The following is an 18,915-nucleotide window of genomic DNA, read 5'->3' as shown; positions in this document are numbered from 1 at the left end:
CCTACAAAGCCTCATTGTTGTTTTAAATTGAACTATAGCTGACATACAGTGTTATATTAGTTTCAGGTGTGAAACAGTGATTCCACAATTCTGTACATTACAAAATACAGTAAGTGTAGTAACCATCTGTCACTATACAGTGTTGTTAAAATACTATTTGACTATATTCCCTACGCTTTGCTTACTTTTCATCCCTGTGACTGTCTTATAACTGGAGGTTGGCACCTCCAGAGCTACATTTTTGGGGCCCCTTCTTCTAATGCCTTGGTCTGACATCCTGGTCACCGTGCAGCAGCCCCCCCCCAGTGGGGCGCCCCCTTGTGGTCGCTCTCAGGAAATGGAACTATTCAAATCCACCCACGAAGGATGTTAAGCATCCGAACAAGTGTGGCCCGCGGGAAGGGTCACACTGCAGTTACAATTTAGCAAGCTAGCTTTGGGCCAGCTGGATCATGTCAAAAGGTAAACCGAGGTATATTAAAGTTTTTCTTTTTTTTTTTAAGATTTATTTATTTATTTGAGAGGGAAAAGGAGAAGCAGGCTCCCGATTGAGCAGAAAGCCCAACTCAGGGCTTGATCCCAGGACCCTGAGATCTTGACCTGAGCTGAAGGCAGACGCTTAACGGACTGGGCCACCCAGGCGCTCCGAGCTTGACTCATCTGTTCAACCTCTAGTTTTATTGGGGGGGGGGGGATGTCTTATACTTCTCTACTAGAATTATTTGTAGGATTCCAGCCACTGCTAAATCAGATAGGTCTGGGCTGGAAATCAGAAGAATTTCTGGAAAATTTTGGAAGATAGGTCAGTCTTTAAAACCTGGAGGGAATGTGTGTGACTTGTATACACTGGAGGCTCTAAGACATTTTTTCATTCATTTGTGGAATGTTTCTAACATTCTAGGGAAGATTTAGACTTTGAATGTACCGAAAAGATCTCATTTGACTGCTGTATACTTACCCCCTCCTGTAGCCTCTAATAAGCCCTTGAAGACAGAACAACCTAATTGGCAGGATGCATTAATGCACAGGCCATTCATTTGCCGAGCACATGACCCAGACCCCGGGTGAAAGGAGCGAGCTGGTAACTTCATTTTCCTATTAGGGAAGGCGTCTCGGCCCTCTGCCGGCTCCCACCCAGCTCCTCCTCTAGAACCCCTGGGCTTGAATGAGGAGGATAGTTCAGGGCACCACCACCATGTATCCTCAGGCTTCAGGTAAGACTGGAAGGAAAATGGAGGGGAAGGAGATTTCTGGTCAGCAACAACTCCCTGCACAGGGGAATGGCCATTGTGAGTTAAGACACGTGCTGAGAGTACATAGCTCATGTATGTAATCTATATAATATGCTAATAATATGTGTTCTCTTGGGGAGAATGAAGTGTCTCTCTGTGCTGGTCATGAGAGTGGATTGCAATCAAACAATTAATAACAACAGTAAACACAATCACTGGTTTGGCCGGGCCCAGTTCTCAGCTTTATTCATCTAGACATGGTTTAGCAGGGTAATTGTGAAGCTACTGGCCTGGAGCCTCCACTCATCACTCAACTGAGAGTAGAACAAGGATGTCTGGACCTTCTCATTCCTCTCTGGAGGTTGATCTAGCACCCCCAGGCCAGACCTCTTTCCACCCAGGCATGTTTCAAACCCTGTCTCCTTGGGTTTGCACAGACCCTCTCTCCAGGCTGGGAATGGCCTTATCCTTGGCCGTGTCCACACGGACACCTCTGTGCTGGACCCGCCGTGAACTGGCTCTTAACCCAGCACCTGTGCTGTGTCCCCTGCAGGTGTCCCAGGCAGCCGCGGATCTCCTGGCCTACTGTGAAGCTCACGTGCGCGAAGACCCCCTCATCATACCAGTGCCTGCGTCAGAAAACCCCTTCCGAGAGAAGAAGTTCTTTTGTACCATCCTCTGACTCCACTGGTGATGACGTGGCTCTTCTTCTGTCCATAATTCCCTGGCAGAGACCGCATGCTCTTAGCCGTAGGGAGTCCCAGCCACCCCCGCCCTCCCCCACCGGGATGGCCCGGGCTGCCTTCCTCCGCTGCTTTTCTTAGTTGCGTTCCATGTCACGCCTTCTTTTCAGTCTCATGGCATTTCCATCACTGGCAAATAGACATTTTCGTAGCCAAATAGCACGTGCCAAGTAAAAATAAGTATGGGGTTCAGGGTTTAATTTTTTAAAGCATCTATTCCCTCTTCAGGACATCGAGCTCATACATTTCAGTGGCTAATTTATGGGAAAGAAAAACTACGTCCCTCCCTCCCCCCATTCCCAATAATTCAATAGCAAATGAGAGCATTTGGACCCACTGAGATATGTGGATCATGTTTTCATCTGGAAGTTCTCTATCTCCTGCTTTTCCGTCATCCTGTTAGAAAGGAAATAACCCACAGCATCAGACGGCTTTCCCAATGTGTGTCTTTTCTGCAAGGTCACAGGTCCCTGTTTCCCACTGATTACCCTCGACCACTTTGGAGAGGGTCCTTCTACAAATGTCGATGTTGGGGGAATATTGTAGCAAGCTGCGCTGTCCGTGCACACCATGGTAGCTGTCTGTGCGCTCCGGCCGCACCACCCAAGGGCACCGTCCCCCCTCCACATGTCCCGTCTTCCTGCTTCTCCTTCTCTGACTCCTCCATAGTTCTGTCCTGGGTGCACTAGTAGGGACCTGTTTGGGTGCAGCACGGCGCCCCGTGGGGTGTCACCAGAGTGGTTCCTGCCCCAGAGGAGCGAGCCACAGGGCAGCAGCTCCCTCTGCACCACCCATGATCTGAGCATTGACCGTATTCACTTATTTAATGCCCCAGCAATTAATAACTGTCACGAGAGTAGGTCTGTCTGTTTTAAAGAGAGGAAAACTGAGGGGTGCCTGGGTGGCTCAGTGGGTGAAGCGCCGACTCCTGATTTCGGTTCAGGTCGTGATCTCAGGGTCCTGGGATCGAGCCCCGTGTCAGACTCCGTGCTTGGTGGAGAGGCTGCTTGAGAGTCTCCCTCTCCCTTGCTTGCTCGTTCTATCTCTTTCTAGTATAAATAAGTGCAGCACACTTCTCTCCTCATCTTTGCCAGGAGAAGGCACGTTGGGCCTAAATAGCTTGTGGAAAATGATAAGACAGATACGTGGATGCCCCAGTGGAAGATTAGACAGCCCTTGGGTTTTCTGAGACCAATTTGCACGCCCCGCCTAAAACAAAAATGATGAAAGAGAGTAAACCACGGGGGCAGAGAGCTCCCTGTCCAAGTTTGTGCCCTTCCATTGGCGTCCTCCCTGGCTCTCACAGCAGCTAGCTGCATGATATGGGACAAGCCATCATGGGCCTGGAATGTTCTAACCTGCTAATTGGGGATAATGGTAATTACTCCTCCCGCCTTTCTCTCTGGGAGGCCACAGAGAGGTGTACATAGATGGAAGCTCTGATTATCATTTAAAACAAATTGCTAAAAGCTCCAATATAACACTGGCAGGAATGCATGACTTCAAAGACACCGTGGTTGGAGGACTCATGTAAAATTGCCCACAAGGAGCCAAATATAATTTCAGATCAATTAATAACTTGCCACCTTGCAAATGGTTTTAGTGCATTTTTATTCTCTGCCTCTTTTGTTGGAAGCGATTCTTCATTTCATTAAAGCTCACAGGTATCACCAGTGAGGTTAGGAAGCTGTATGCTCTAATGAGAGCAGAATTGTGTGGCTGTGTGTGATCATCAGACTTCAAACCCTTCCCCGTCTCGGTTGATGACGAGGAGCTCTTTCTTCTGTGGTCCATGTCAACATCATTAACCTGATTAAGCAAAGCACAATTCATAAAAGCACATCAGAGAACACGAGAAAGTGGGACAGCATGGACGCTGGCTAAATCAGATCAGGAAGAAATGGTGCTTCTCGCCTTCCTCCAGACTTTCTCTCCTTGGTTTTCACTTTTCTTGTCCCTCGCCTCTGTCCCTCGCTTTTTCCTTTTCCTCTTCTCTCCCTTACCTTCCTCTGTGAGATGCTTTTTCGTCGTTTTGGTTTGTCCCGTCTAAAGTGTCCCTGAACTCACTGCCCTCTTCCTAAAGGCAAGGTCATGCACTTGGGCTCCTAGATACCCAAACAGATAGATGAGCCCCTCGCCCTGCTAGCCACTCACTAGGAAGTGAACCAAAGTGGGTGCACCCGCTGTGGACTGTTGTCACTTTGTGTTTGCAGTTTGGCTGTCCAGCATCTGACCTCCCCTTCCTACGGGGAGGGAATCATCCCTTACATGTACATTTAGTGGGATGCAATAGTACTCCCTTTCACTGTGGATGCTGAAAGGGGGAGGTCTTCCCTGTCTCTCAGGTGTACCCCCTTTCCAGCACCAGGCCGGCCAAGGAGGGGCCAGTGGCCTGATGTGAACTGCCTGGACTCCTTGGCCTGGACCTATGAGCTTGGAGCAAGTGGCCAAGAAATGAGAAGATGCTGAGATTGGTTTTATGGGAGCTGCGGTGATCCAGGGGCTCACTGGCCCAGAAGGGGAGGCATCTAAGCCAGGCAGGCTGCAGGGATTCTGTGCCCACGGCTAACAGTGACCCGGGACGGCAGAGTGCTGAGTAGACCATTCCTGGTCCATTCCTCGGCCCCACTAGCTATCTTGCCCCACCCCCCACATCCTCCTAGGTCTCTTTCTTTCTAGCTTTCTGTCAATATCTTTGAGCCTCCAAGTTCTATCCAGTAAATTTCTTATTCCATGAAATAGCCTGGGTTGGATGTACATATCATATGATCTTAAAACCCCATTCCTGGGTGCGTACTTTACAGAAATGTGTATGTGTTCACCAAGAGAAAAGTACTAGAGTGTTCATAGAAGCGCTATTCGGAATAACCCAAAGCCGGAAAGCACTCCAGTGCCCACGTTGAATGGATAAACAAATTCTGGTGTATTCACACAGTGAAATCCTGGGCAGCAGTGGGAATAACGATCCTGCAGCTTGACCCCACAGCATGGTGTGAGGCTCACGACATAGGGCAAGTTCATACTACGTGATTCCATTTATGTCAAGGGCCAAACTCAGCAAAGCTAACCCATGCTGTCGCAAGTAGGGAATATTAGTTACTCTTTGGAGGATGGGAACCAGAAGGGCACAAGGGGAGCTTCTAGAATGTTCTGTGTGTTGATCTGGTTGCTGGTTACCTGGGTGTGTCCAGTTTGTGAAAATTCTTTGTACACTTTGGATTGTGTACTTTTCTGTATGTATGTTATACTTCAATAAAAGTTGGTTTGTGTGGCTAGCAATCAAGAATCCTACTGGGTTTTTTTTCTTTTGGGGGATGCTTAGCTCAATTTTTTACTCCTCTTTAGGTAGAACATCATTAATGGAGCAATTAAGAGTGTATTTGACAACATCTTGAAATTTGAAATACTTCTAATCCACAGCTATCTGAACAGAGAATCAGCTTTCAGCAGAATGCAGGCAGATCCCTGGGAACAGGATATGGGAGTGCCATGCTGTGGGATCTGTGTCTTTTGGGAAAACAGTGAGCAATCCTGCTGGGATTTCCCACTTGGATCAGCCTCTCTGTAAATGAGGCAGGTGACCTCCTCTTAGCCCCTCCTGCCTCCTGGCCAGGAGGGAACGGAGGGGGTGGCCGGCCACAAAACCCTATAATCACAGACCACCTTTGAAGGAAGAAACCACAGCAAAAGCACCAGCTGGCTCCATGCTGGTGCATCTTCTGAATGCAGCCCTGGTCTCTTGGCCACCCAGCCCACGGACACCTGGAGGCGGACATGACTTCTTCAACTACACTCCCACTCCCAGGGGCTCGAGGCCCCCTTCCAAGCCTCTGATCCTTCCTGAGGGTCCTTCAGTGCTGTCTCCTTTGCTCTCAGCTATCACGTGGCCACTCTCCTTGCAGAGAGTGAATATGGAATCCCAGGTTGATCACAGAGTAGCTTCACGCTGGGACTCCTGCTACATGAGTCAAAAGGTCTTACGTTTGATTCTGAGCTCCAGCCCCCATGAAATGCCACAGTGAGTCTGTGAATTGTCAGCAGCCTCCCTCCGAGGGAACCACAGGAGGGGAGCAAGCCACAGGTTGAAGGATTTTGTTCTGATGACTGTACAAATTTGAGATGAAAATAATAATAATAACAACTAATATTTTTTTTTAAAGATTTTATTTATTTATTTGACAGAGAGAGAGATCACAAGTAGGCAGACAGGCAGGCAGAGGGAGAGGGAGAAGCAGGCTCCCCGCTGAGCACAGAGCCCGATGTGGGGCTCGATCCCAGGACCCTGGGATCATGACCTGAGCTGAAGGCAGATGCTTAACCATCTGAGCCACCCAGGCATCCCAATAACAACTAATATTTTGACCTGGAAAGAATATGAACTGTGGAGATAGTTTAGACTCTCTATTTACACTTCCATTTCATTCAGCTCGTCAGGGTGGAGAAAAGACCCCAGATCACAGGTGGCCTTTATGGAGGACCAGAATGATGCTCCCTAACCTGTCCCCAGGAGCTTCGTCTCCTGAGCGGCACACCACTCTGCCCTCCCCAGGAGTCACAGCCAAGAGCAGCAGTGGGGGACCATAAGCTGGGCATCTGCCCAGTCTCAATGTTTCTGGAGATAAGTGTGCATGAGCCAGTGTCGATTACCACTGGTCAGAACCGGCCATCCCATCCGGTTTCTGATAAAACCCTTACACTTGATTCTGTGTTAGCTATAAGTCATTTGCTAACTTGTAAAATTTTCAAGCCCATGTATGGTAATTAACCATATACCACTGTTATTCTAACCACTTACTTTCAAAGATTCACCATTGACAGAGTGGCCTCCCAGGCCCTGCCTGTTCTGGCCCCCACATATTCCCTAGACTTGCCTTCACACCTCACTCCCCCTCAAAACCCTGTGTTCATCCACCCTGGCCATTATTCAAGCCTACCTCACTCGCCCTGTTCCCTGCTGCCACAGGACCTTTGCACCTGCTGCTTCCTCTGCCTAGCACACTCTTCACTCCTCTCTTTGCCACGTCTGCTTACTTTTTAGATCTCAATTCGAACATCACTGAGGGTTCACGCCTTCCCTGACCTCTCTGACCAAATCAAATGTGTTTATAGATTCTTCCTGCACGGTGAAGCTCTCCTTACAACGCTTGTCATTGTTGGAATTTTACATTTGTATATGTGATCACTCAGTTCCCCATCTGTTCCCCCAACTACGCTGTAAACTCCATGAAGGCGAGGCATGCTCACACTCATACTCAGTATGTATTATCCAAATAAATACGTGAAAGTCATTGCTGGTCGTTTCTCGACATCAAGCGCTTCTCTGTTGGGGTTCTCCGTAAGCTACTAACCCCTGAAGGAATCCTCAGAAGGCCCTGTGAAGGGAAGGAGGGAGGGAAACCATTATTTGTGGAGTGTTTACCTCTGCTAGGCACCAAGCAAAGGAGCTCGCCTTTTAATCCTCGCAACAATGGTGGTGTAAGATTTAAGACCCTCATTCTGTAGATATGTACTCCTTGTATGTATAGGAGGAAGCTAAATCAAATTAAGGAACTTGCCCAAAGCCAGACAAGATCTATGTGCCTGAATGTGATCCCAATCGGTGCTCCTGACTTTCCATTATACTACCGCCTGGAGTCAAACCAAGAGCCTCCGAGACAAGTCTCTCCTCTCCTCCACCCCACATTGAAAAAATAAAAGCCACTAGGAAAAGATGATGCGAACTCTTGACTTTACGACAGGGTCACACTTTGTGGCTGTTTAAAAACCATGCAGCACCTGCGTGCTGTAAAATCACCTTCACCCTGCATATCTGAACACTGCTTTCGTTGTGGTTATTAAGGTCAGGGTAGGGCTGTGGCTGGGTAAGCAAGGGAACAACAGCTTGAAAAGGAAGGAAACATTGTCCCATGAACCATGAAGGTCACATTAGTCAGCCTACTCCACTCCCAATGCCCATTGTTGGGAGTAGGGGGTATTCAAGTGTTTCTGTGAGAAAAGCAACCTATTATTACCATGGCCAGGTGTGTGCACAAGTATTAATTGCCTGACTTTTCTCTCCAAATTATTTGGCAAAATTTGTATCATTTACTTGGAGCTTTTACATTTTTTATTATACTTTCTTTTCTCTTTCGCTTTTAAGTTAGATTAAACTTCGTCCAACTCAATTCAAGAATAAGCCTATCCCTAGGGCAGAATAAAGGAAACCATTATCCCCAATAAAGTCAGTGCTTTGTAGCTGATGCTGCTCTTATCAGACCTGCTTTCTGATCAAGGAACTTGCTTCAGCTTAGCCCTTGGTGGTCCCTGACACTGGAAGTACAGATCCACACCGGCACATCTTGCTTTAGCTAAAATTATGTGGGAACAAGACAATGGACGAGGAGAGGTGGGACTCCACTTGGTAGACAAATAAGGATCAAGCCTGGAGTTCTGTTAGATTAAAAAAAAAAAAAAAAAAGCAAAGCAAAGCAAAACCAGAGGGCTAAGGAACATGACTTTGGAGTCAGAGGGACTCAGGTTCAAATCCAGACTCTGTCACTTACTAGCTCTGCACTGCGCTGAACTCTCATTCCCTCTAGTAAAATGAGGGTAACAGCACCTGTTTCACAGGGGGCTCTAGAGGATTCGGTGAAATAATGTAGTTATTTAACATTGCCTGGGGTATATAACACGTGCTTGATAAATAGGGACTAAACTGTATTTACCCTGTTCACAATCAGTGCGGAAACAAGACCAGACAGAGACTCAGAATTTAAAATAAGATTGTCATTTACCAAAATGCGTTGAAAGAAAGAGAAGGTAAAACTTATCAGCCAGTAACTGGGCGTCCGTTACATTCCCAAACCTTAACACATCAAAATTATACACAAAGACAACCAAGGACCCACACATTCCAGGAACCACCTCATGGAGCAGAGGATCTCATGATATGCAGGGAAGAAGGCCCTCAGGATAATCAGGAATGGGGCAGGTGGTCAAGTCTGTTGTTGTAAGTTTGCAAACTTCCAAAACTTACAATTGTTCTCTGATGGGGTGATGATAACATTCATTTGGAGGAGGTCAAAGTATTTGTCTGGTAAAACAGAGTCTCTGAAGGGATCACAGTATTCACCCAAGGAAGTGAACCATTAAGGGCTCTCTGCCTGGAACATGACTTTCAACTACTCCTAAGTGGTGCTATCTTTTTGTGGTAGGCTGGTTTTTCTCCATCTGTTCTCTTCCTCGGACAGTTTGGAATGAATGCGCGCTAGACCAAGATGCCAAAGGCTGGACCCATATGATGCCAGGTCATCAGGGAGCTGCAGAATGACTGTTGCAGCTCAGGCTAGGTTAGTCCGGAGCGTCTGCCTGCCGTCCCCACCGTCAGGCTGTTACACAAATTACTTCCTTGTTGGTATAGGCTGAACAGTGCCCCCTGGAAATTCATATGCTGAAGCCCTAACCCCCAGGACCTCAGAATGTGACTGTATTTGGATTTAGGGTCTTTATGGAGGTAATTAACTTAAAATGAGGTCTGCAGAAAGGGACCTACTCCAATATGAGTGGTGTCCTTATAGAAGAGATTAGGACACAGACACACGCAGAGGCAAGACTCTGGGAAGACACCGGGAGAAGGTGGCCATCTGCAAGCCAACGAAAATGGCCTTGGAAGGAACCAACCCTGCAGACACCCTGATCTCGGATTTCTATCCTACAGAAGTATGAGAAAATGTCTGCTGTTTGGGTGCTGCAGCGTGTGGTGCTTTGTTCTGGCAATCCACCTTCTAAGCACTTTGCAAGTATGACTTTTACAGATCCTCTGAACAACCTGTGAATCAGAGTAAACCCATTTTAAAGATGGCAGAATGAGGCATAAAGATATCAGGTGACTTGCCAAAGTCTCATGAGTGGGAACAGGCAAGGTTGGCACCCGCAGGTTCTAATACCAGAAGGCATGCTCTCAACCACTTTGCTTGGAATAGGTGGGAAATAGTCGGGGTTGAACTCAGCGTTCAAGCGAGCGGTAGTGGGCCGCTGAACAGGGCACCAGAGGTGTGTTGGGGCGTTCGGCAGGTGGTGCTGAAGAATCCCAACAGGTGGTCAGTCATCATGGGAGACAGGAGGCATGGCGATGGGTAACCTGCCAACCTTCGTTGCTGGAACAAAGCCACAGGACAGGGTCATGGGGCCAAGCCCCAGCCACGATGGGCCTGGCCAGAGCAAGATCCGAATTCATGGACTGTTTAGAGAACTAGAATTTGCCAGCAAAGAACTTGGGGCAGAGACAATGTAGAACCCTAACCCTGCAAGTCAGGTTAAGCTGTAGAACTCATGCCTGGAAACTCCAGGGCAGAAGCCTCAGGAGCAGAACAGGTGGTGGGCAGCGGGCAGAACATTCCAGAGTTTCAGCCCGTTATGGGTACCACTTGAGCATAGATTGCAGTTGACGGTATGGGACTCAGGAAACCCACTCGGAGAAGGCTGGGAGGAAACTCCATGGGGCAGCCCCAGCATCCTCTGGGAATGTCCTTTCCTGCGTGACGAGGGGGCAACACCAGTTGATATTAATTTTCCTGACACTTGTTGCTGAGACTGGACTCAACCCCAGTAATGGAGAAAGGCTTGGAAAAGGTTCATTGCTGCAAGGGGGAGAATTCCCAGAGGCCAAGAATTTGTTGACACCAGAGCCTCTTGAAGGAGAAGGAGTGTCGATGGCACAGAGTTCGACCTCAATCCAAGCAACAACGCCCTTGTCTTCTCACATGTTGACATCTGCCATTTTATAAACATCATTCAGGCAGGCAATTTTTTTTTTCCCCAAAGAGAGCAGTCGCTTGAAGCAATGAACTTTGGGGTTTTTTTAAGAGCTATTTATTTATTTTAGAGAAAGAGAGCATGAGTGGAAGGGGCAGAGGGAGAGGGAGATAGAATCTCAAGCAGACTCCGTGCTGAGTGTGGAGCCTGACTCGGGGCTCGAACTCATTACCCCGAGATCATGACCTGAGCCGAAATCAGGAGTCCAGCACTTAACCAACTGTGCCACCCAGGAGCCCTGGGATGAACTTCTAAGCATCATGGTTGAAGAGTTCTCCAGTACAAAGTATCCTGGGCATGGAATCTGTCATGATTTTGTTATGATCAACAATGCATTAATAACACTTTTCTTCCTAGAGTTGTAAATGCTGATAAAGTTAGATTAAGATATACATACACATATTCTATTAACCATGCAGACTAGTGGAAAATAAGGCCCCCCAAACCTACTGGGGATAAATGAGGGACTCATTTAAGAAAACATTGAGTTTAAGCTTTACTGGCATATATTTATATTTATACATAAGAGGTTAATTCATTAGTAATCAAAGTGAGTCAGATATGTATATATATTATTTTTATATATTTTTTAAGTATCCAGCAAGTTTTTTGACAATTGATAGAATGTATTTTTAAATAAAAAAGAAAACCTCTCCATTAAATATTATTATTTGTGCCTGAAATATATTTAATTTGTCACATTGTTCCACTTAATTATATTATATAGCTAAAATCCATTTTATACAATATAGGTTTTTTTAAAGAAATTAATATAAAAGTATGAGTGATTATTCAATATGACAGTTGTATCTTAACTGGTGAGTATTTGAGTACAATTTTCTACTTAAATATTTTTTTTAATCCTAGTATAGGGGTGCCTGGGTGGCTCAGTCAGTCAAGTATCTGCCTTCGGCTCAGGTCATGATCCCAGGTTCTTGGGATTGAGTCCCACATCGGGCTCCCTGCTCGGCGGGGAGTCTGCTTCTCCCTCTCCCACTCCCCCTGCTTGTGTTCCCTCCTCTCTCTCTCTCTCTCTCTCTCTCTCTGACAAATAAATAAAATGTTAAATAAAAAAAATATTTTAAAAAAATCCCAGTATAGTTAACATAGAGTGTTATATTAGTTTCAGGCATATAAAATTCTATACATTATTCAGTGTTCATCATGATAAGTGTAATCTTAATCCCCATCGCCTGTTTCACCCATCCCCCCCCCCCACCTCTCTCTGGTAACCATCTGTTTGTTCTCTAGAGTTTAGAGTTTGGTTTTTTTGGTTTGTCTCTTTTTGTTGTTGTCGTTCATTTGTTTTATTTCTTAAATTCCATGAAATCATATGGTATTTGTCTTTCTCTGACTTATTTCACTTAGCATTATACTCTCTAGATCCATCCATGTTGTTTCAAATGACAAGATTTCATTCTTTACATGGTTAACATTCCATTGTATATAGACCACATCTTCTTCATCCATTCATCTATCAGTGGACACTTGGGCTACTTCCATAGTTTGACTATTGTAAATAGTGCTGCAATAAACATAGGGTTGCATATATCTTTCAAATTAGTGTTTTGTGTTCTTTGGGTAAATAGCCAGTAGTGAGGCCTAATATGTAATCTATTCTGGAGAATGTTCCATGTGCACTTGAAAAGAATGTGTATTCTGCTGTTTTAGGATGGAATATTCTGAATGTATCTGTTAGATCCATCTGGTCCAATGTGTCACTCAAAGCCACTGTTTCCTTGTTGATTTTCTGTTTAGATCATCTGTCCACTGATGTAACTGGGATGTTAAAGTCTCCTATTGTTATTGGATTAGTATCTATTAATTTCTTTATGTTTGTTATTGGCTGCTTTATGTATCTGGGCGCTCTCGTGTTGGGTACATAAATATTTACAATTGTTAGATCTTGTTGGATTATTCCCTTTATGATTATATGGTGTCCCTCTTTGTCTCTTGTTATGGTCTTTGTTTTAAAGTCGATTTTGTCCAATGTTAAGTATTGCTACCCCGGCTTTCTTTTCACTTCCATTTGCATGAGAAATGCTTTTCCATCCCTTCACTTTCAATCTGCATGTATCTTTAGGTCTGAAATGAGTCTCATATGGGTCTTTTGATTGGAGCGTTTAGTCCATTACATTCAAAGTAATTATTGGTAGGTATGTACTTATTGCCATTTTGGTTGTTTTATGGCTCTTTTGCAGTTCTTTTTTTTTTTTAAGATTTTTATTTATTTATTTGAGAGAGAGAGAGAGCACAGATGGAGGCAGAGGGAGAAGCAGACTCCCCACTGAGCAGAGAGCCCAGTGCTGGGCTCGATCCCAGGACTCTGAGATCATGACCTGAGCAGAAGGCAGACGCTTAACTGACTGAGCCACCCAGGCGCCCCTTTTTTGCAGTTCTTTTCTGTTCCTTTCTTCTTCCAACTTTCATCTCTCATGGTTTGCTGGCTTTCTTTAGTGATATACTTGGATTCCTTTCTCTTTATTTTTCACATATCCCGTATTGGTTTTTGATTTGTGGTTACCATTAGGTTTATATGTAACATCTTCTGCATATAGCTGTCTATGTTAAGTTGATGGTCACTTAAGTCTGAACCCATTCCTTACTCCTACCCCCCATGTTTTAGGTCTATGGAGTCATACTTTACATACACTGATGTGGGTGTTATCTAGTTGTATCTGTCAGGCAAGGTGGCCTAAGGGTCTTCCTAACTCTGCCATCTTCCTCCAAAGTCTCTCTATATTGTATTTTTAGCACTCAGATAATAGCAATATATTGCCAAGAGTTTATTTGCTCACCAAGTCTATTTATTTTATTTTTTTTTAAGATTTTATTTTTAAGTAATCTCAACACCCAACATGAGGCTCAAACTCACAACCCTGAGATCGAGAGTAACATGCTCCACTGACTGAGCCAGCCAGGTGCCCCTCACCAAAGTCTTTATTAACCTGTGTATCATTCATGTGAATTTTCAGCACATTTTACTTCAACACAGCTATTTAAATTTTTTAGAACATGTTTGCTTACTGAATTACCAAATGCCGTAATAAACTATCTTCACGGTCTTTGCCTAAAACTGGGAGACAAAGAATAGACATTCCAGAAAAGAAATTCTTTCTAACATCTAGCCAAATGAAATGTGTATAGCAAAAGTAATCAGGGCTACAAAAGATACAAATGTAGGGATCCGAAGGGGTACGTGCACCCCAATGTTTATAGCAGCAATGTCCACAATAGCCAAACTGTGGAAAGAGCCAAGATGTCCATCAACAGATGAATGGATAAAGAAGATGTGGTACATATATACAATGGAATATTATGCAGCCATCAAAAGGAATGAGATCTTGCCATTGGCAACAACGTGGATGGAACTGGAGGGTGTTATGCTGAGCGAAATAAGTCAATCAGAGAAAGTCATGTATCATATGACCTCACTGATATGAGGAATTCTTAATCTCAGGAAACAAACTGAGGGCTGCTGGAGTGGGGGGTGGGGTGGGAGGGATGGAGTGGCTGGGTGATAGACACTGGGGAGGGTATGTGCTGTGAATTGTGCAAGACTGTTGAATCTCAGATCTGTACCTCTGAAACAAATAATGCAATATATGTTAAGAAAAAAAAAAAGAAGAAGAAGATAGCAGGAGGGGAAGAATGAAGGGGGGGAAATCGGAGGGGGAGACGAACCATGAGAGACGATGGACTCTGAAAAACAAACAGGGTTCTAGAGGGGAGGGGGTGGGAGGATGGGTTAGCCTAGTGATGGGTATTAAAGAGGGCACGTTCTGCATGGAGCACTGGGTGTTATACACAAACAATGAATCATGGAACACTGCATCAAAAACTAATGATGTAATGTATGGGGATTAACATAACAATAAAAAATTTTTTAAAAAGTAATCAGGGCTAAATTTAGAAGAATTCTAATTTTATAATGTATGTGTCATCCCATCACCATCTGCCTCCTAAACAACATCAGACCACACATTTCCTATCAATTACAAGCTAGTTGTTTTAAGGCCCTAATTAGTCTAAGTGATTTTTAAAATTTTTATTACCAATGTATGTGCTGGATCTGGCTGCTCCAATGTTATGGCAGAAAGGAACACATGAAGCAGAAAGACTTTGGACCATGCGAAATGGGAGAAACACCCAGAGTAGCTCACAATTGCTGAGTACTCAGCATGCACAAGTAAGCATATTTAACATAACCCCCTCCCAAATTTTCCATGAGCTATGCACTATTATTACTGCTATAGATAAGGAAGACACAGTGTTGGTTCATGGCAACAACTAGGTTAGGGAAGGGGGCAGGGACCCATCTGCAACATTTGCCAGTTTCCGTGGCGTAGATACTCCTCTCAAGGCCAATTTCAAGTTCTTCGACAGGTGTGCAGAGTTCCTGAAAGTTCAATGACTGGTTGTTAATAGTCCTTTAAGTCACCGGCTCAAGGTCACAGAACACAACCCGTGAATAGAAGAGCTGCGATTTGAACTCAGGAAAACCAACTTTAGAGCCTGTTCTCAACCACTACGTCACCCAAGAATCCAAGAGGGCAGAGAGGGCACAGAAAGGGGACCTGCCCTCCCTGGGCTGCACCTGGGCAAGAGTCATGGTCAGGAGTAGACAAGTGTCCAATGGCTCTAACCTGAGATTTCAGTAAGAAAAGGGAAGAAAAGTAAATTGTATAATATAATGAACTCTCAGAGGAAGAAAAATGGACACGTTGGACAGCTCTTAAGTTTGAAGAGATGCTGTATCTTTTGTTTCTGTTTGTTTTTTAATAAAAATGTCCTGTTTCAGAGAGATCCTTAGATGGTAGGGCAGACAATAAAGCTGCGTTTATTTGGTGAAGTTGCCACAAATTCTGTCAAGCTCCAAGAAGTGGGACAGAATCAGGAAGACACAGGGCCAGGGCAGTGTTTTGAACATCCTTCTTGGATTGTGCTCACTCCTTCATTCATGTCAGAGGTTTTATGAATACCTTGAGAAACATAAAAAACATTGTTTCCCCAAATCAATGTATGCAGCGCATCATATATGCACATTTTTATTTACTACCTACTATGCACTTTGAATCTCGGCACCCGAGGGACAAAGATAAAATACCTTTTCTCTTTGAGTTTCAGGGCAGAGACTGTTGAGTCCATAGGCCCACAGGGGAGCATAGTCAGGGCTATCGCGGGGGTGTTGGGATGGGCGGGCAGCACATGTGAGATCAAGATCCCCATCTTAAGAAGTTTGGGAGACAGGATTGTCTACGCTGAGACTCAGAAGTAGATTCAGATTTTGTGAGGTCTAAGGCTTATACAACTTGGGGCCCTATTTAAGAAGAGGAATCCCAGGTTACAAAATTAGGTATGAAGGCTTGGCACAGACCCAGAAGCTTAAGCTTTGTTAGCTTCATGGTAAATGCTCCATTTCTGCTAAGACTTAAAAAGTAAGTAGGAATTAGCCAGCCCAAAGAACTATAGGAATGGAGAGCAGGACTTGACAAAGGCAGGAAGAAAACTCAGGAGAGAGGGTCTGGGAGCTGCAGGCTGTTCTGGAAGCCTGGATAAGGAGTCGGAAGTGGAGGAGTGGTAAAGGGCAAGCGGGTCTTGGTAAACTGAGGTAGAGAGTTTGAACTTTTTGTCAAGGGCAATAGAGAGCCATAGAGGGTTTGGGGAAGGAGTGTGACACAGTCTGATTTGCATTCAGTCCACAGCAGTCCTGCTGGCTGTCTCCTCACTCCTGTCTGTACAAAAGAGCACTCCCCCTCGACCAAACATTGAGGAGGTTGATTGCAGAGTCTGTGATCTGTTGAGCTTTGAAACCCACGTGAGCACTATTAAGGAAAGAAAATAGTCAGGGCGCCTGGGTGGCTCAGTTGTTAAGCCTCTGCCTTCAGCTCAGGTCATGATCCCAGGGTCCTGGGATCGAGCCCCGCATCGGGCTCCCTGCTCAGCAGGAAGCCTGCTTCTCCCTCTCCCACTCCCCCTGCTTGTGTTCCCTCTCGCGCTGTGTCTCTCTCTGTCAAATAAATCAAATCTTAAAAAAAAAAAAAAAAGAAAAAAGGAAAGAAAATAGTCATGGCACTTGTTGAAGAGGTTAGGCAGATTTTATTCAAGGGAGGGGGCCTCGTAGGGACCACTGCAATGGGATCTTTCAGTGGGGCAGACAGATTGGGCTCTACTCCCAATACAGCATGGGCAAGTGGGGATTCATAGCCGAGGAGCAGGGTCGGGGGCAGTGGATGGAAATCACTGAGAGGAAACATCAGGGGTAGGGCGATTCTTGTTGAGGGCAGCCAGGGTGATCAGACCTCATCTGGGGATGGGGAGGAGGATTAGTTTCGGAAGGTGATCAGATATTGAGGGTGGGGGGTCCTGGATAAACGGATTTAGGAGGATTCTTGCTAAAACTGGACCATGCGGAGACAAGAGGAAGGTCAAAAGTCAGGCATAGTTGAAAAACAGTTCAGGGAAGCTGGAGTAGAGTTTGATCATTGAGAGCATCTTGTCAGTGCAAACACTGAGCAACCTCTGAGCAAGGAAGGACCCTGGCTGGCACACGCGGCCATTTTGGTGGCCCGAGGAGCCTCTTCCCAGGAGACAGCCGGTGGGTAGAAAGTGGACAGAGAAAAAAGGAACGTGCCCAGAGGCCCCTTTCAGTGCTTCCCTCATCGGGCAGGCGCAGTGAGGTGGGTGGCAGAGCGCATGCGCAGGGCTCTGCGCTCCTGCTCTCACCGGCCTAGGGGAGGGGCAGCCTGCTCCCACCTGGGAGCCCCGCAGGCTCCAAGTGGAGCCCAGTTCCGCAAGTCAGAAGCAGCCCCCTGAGCAAGGTGGGCTCAGCCAAAGAGGGTTGCCTAAAGGGGCTCAGCAGAGATGCCAAAACAAGATCCGCAAGGCATTAAAAGCAAGGAAGCAGGAAGAACCAAAGGTAGGAGCTAGTACCCAACCCTGGGAACGTTTGAGCCAGGACTCCTCGTGTGTATGTGTGTGTGTGTGTGTGTGTGTGTGTGTTAGAAAACATGACCTGAATTTACCCACTTAACAATTTGTCTGTGTGTGTGTTAGAAAACATGACCTGAATTTACCCACTTAATAATTTGTGTGTGTGTGTGTTAGAAAACATGACCTGAATTTACCCACTTAACAATTTTTAAGTATACAACAGTATTGTTAATTACATGCACATTGTTGTACAACGCATCTCTAGAACTTTCTCATCCTACGTGACTAAAATTCTGTACTCCCATCTCCCCCATTACCCCAGCCCCTCGGCCACCATTTTGCTTTCTGTTTCTAGGACTTTGCTTACTTGAGATTCCTCATCTCAGTGGAATCATGCAGTACATGTCCTTTGGTGACTGGCTGATTTCACTCAGCATAATGTTATCCAGGTTCATCTATGTTGCCGCCTTTGACAGGATCCTTCTTTTTTAAGGTTGAATAATGTTCCATTGTATGTCTGTACCGCAGGTTGTTTATCCATTCATCCCTCCTCAACATTAGGTTGCTTCCATCTCTTGGGGGTTGTGAATAGTGCTGCAATGAACAGATGTCACGACTGCTTTTATAAGGACTCTAGGCATCTGTCAGAGCTGAGTGGGCTGTCAAGATGACTGTTGTAATTGGCACATGATACAGAGCTTCTCACTTTTTTTTTTACCATGATCCACAAAAGAAACACCTTTTATAGCATAACTCAGGACATACGTACTGCTGTGGTCTGAAATGTTTGTGTTCATAATCATAATTCATATGCTGACATCATAACCTCCAAAGATGATTATTAGGAGGTGGGGCCTTTGGAAGATGCTTAAATCATGTGGAGCCATCATGGGATTAGTGCCCTTATTAAAGAGGTTCCAGGGGGACCCTTGCCCCTTTCACCACATGAGGACACAACAAAAGACACCAGCTGTGAATCAGGAAAAGGGCCCTCACTCAACCATGCTGGCACCCTGACCTGAGACTTCTTAGCCCCTAGAACTGTGAGGAAATTTCTGTAGATTATGAGCTACCCAACCTGTGGTATTTTGTTATAGTAGTCCGGGTGGACTAAAATACATACAAAATTTTCCAAAAGCCTCCTTACCCTTTCTCTGTGCAAGCTGATCTTTTCTATTCTGTCCTATTTCCTTTGTTAAATGCTGAGCACAAAA

General features: G+C 45.5%; 1 protein-coding gene across 4 annotated transcripts in view; it reads left to right on the top strand.

Annotated features, from left to right (window-relative positions):
• GNG4 (G protein subunit gamma 4) overlaps positions 1–5,261 on the top strand; it is a 67,733-nt gene extending 62,472 nt beyond the window's left edge. For all 4 annotated transcript variants that reach the window (XM_078077732.1, XM_078077731.1, XM_078077734.1 and 1 more), the window contains exon 4: positions 1,786–5,261. In XM_078077732.1, the coding sequence (XP_077933858.1) occupies positions 1,786–1,914 (129 nt within the window). In that variant the 3' untranslated portion in view covers positions 1,915–5,261. The remainder of the gene's footprint in view (positions 1–1,785) is intronic.
• Positions 5,262–18,915: the final 13,654 nt, after the last annotated feature.

Source organism: Halichoerus grypus, chromosome 7 (assembly GCF_964656455.1).
Source record: "Halichoerus grypus chromosome 7, mHalGry1.hap1.1, whole genome shotgun sequence".
Classification (NCBI taxonomy): domain Eukaryota; kingdom Metazoa; phylum Chordata; class Mammalia; order Carnivora; family Phocidae; genus Halichoerus; species Halichoerus grypus.
Note: the sequence above shows the minus strand (reverse complement) of the source record. Positions and strands in the feature narration are given on the sequence as shown.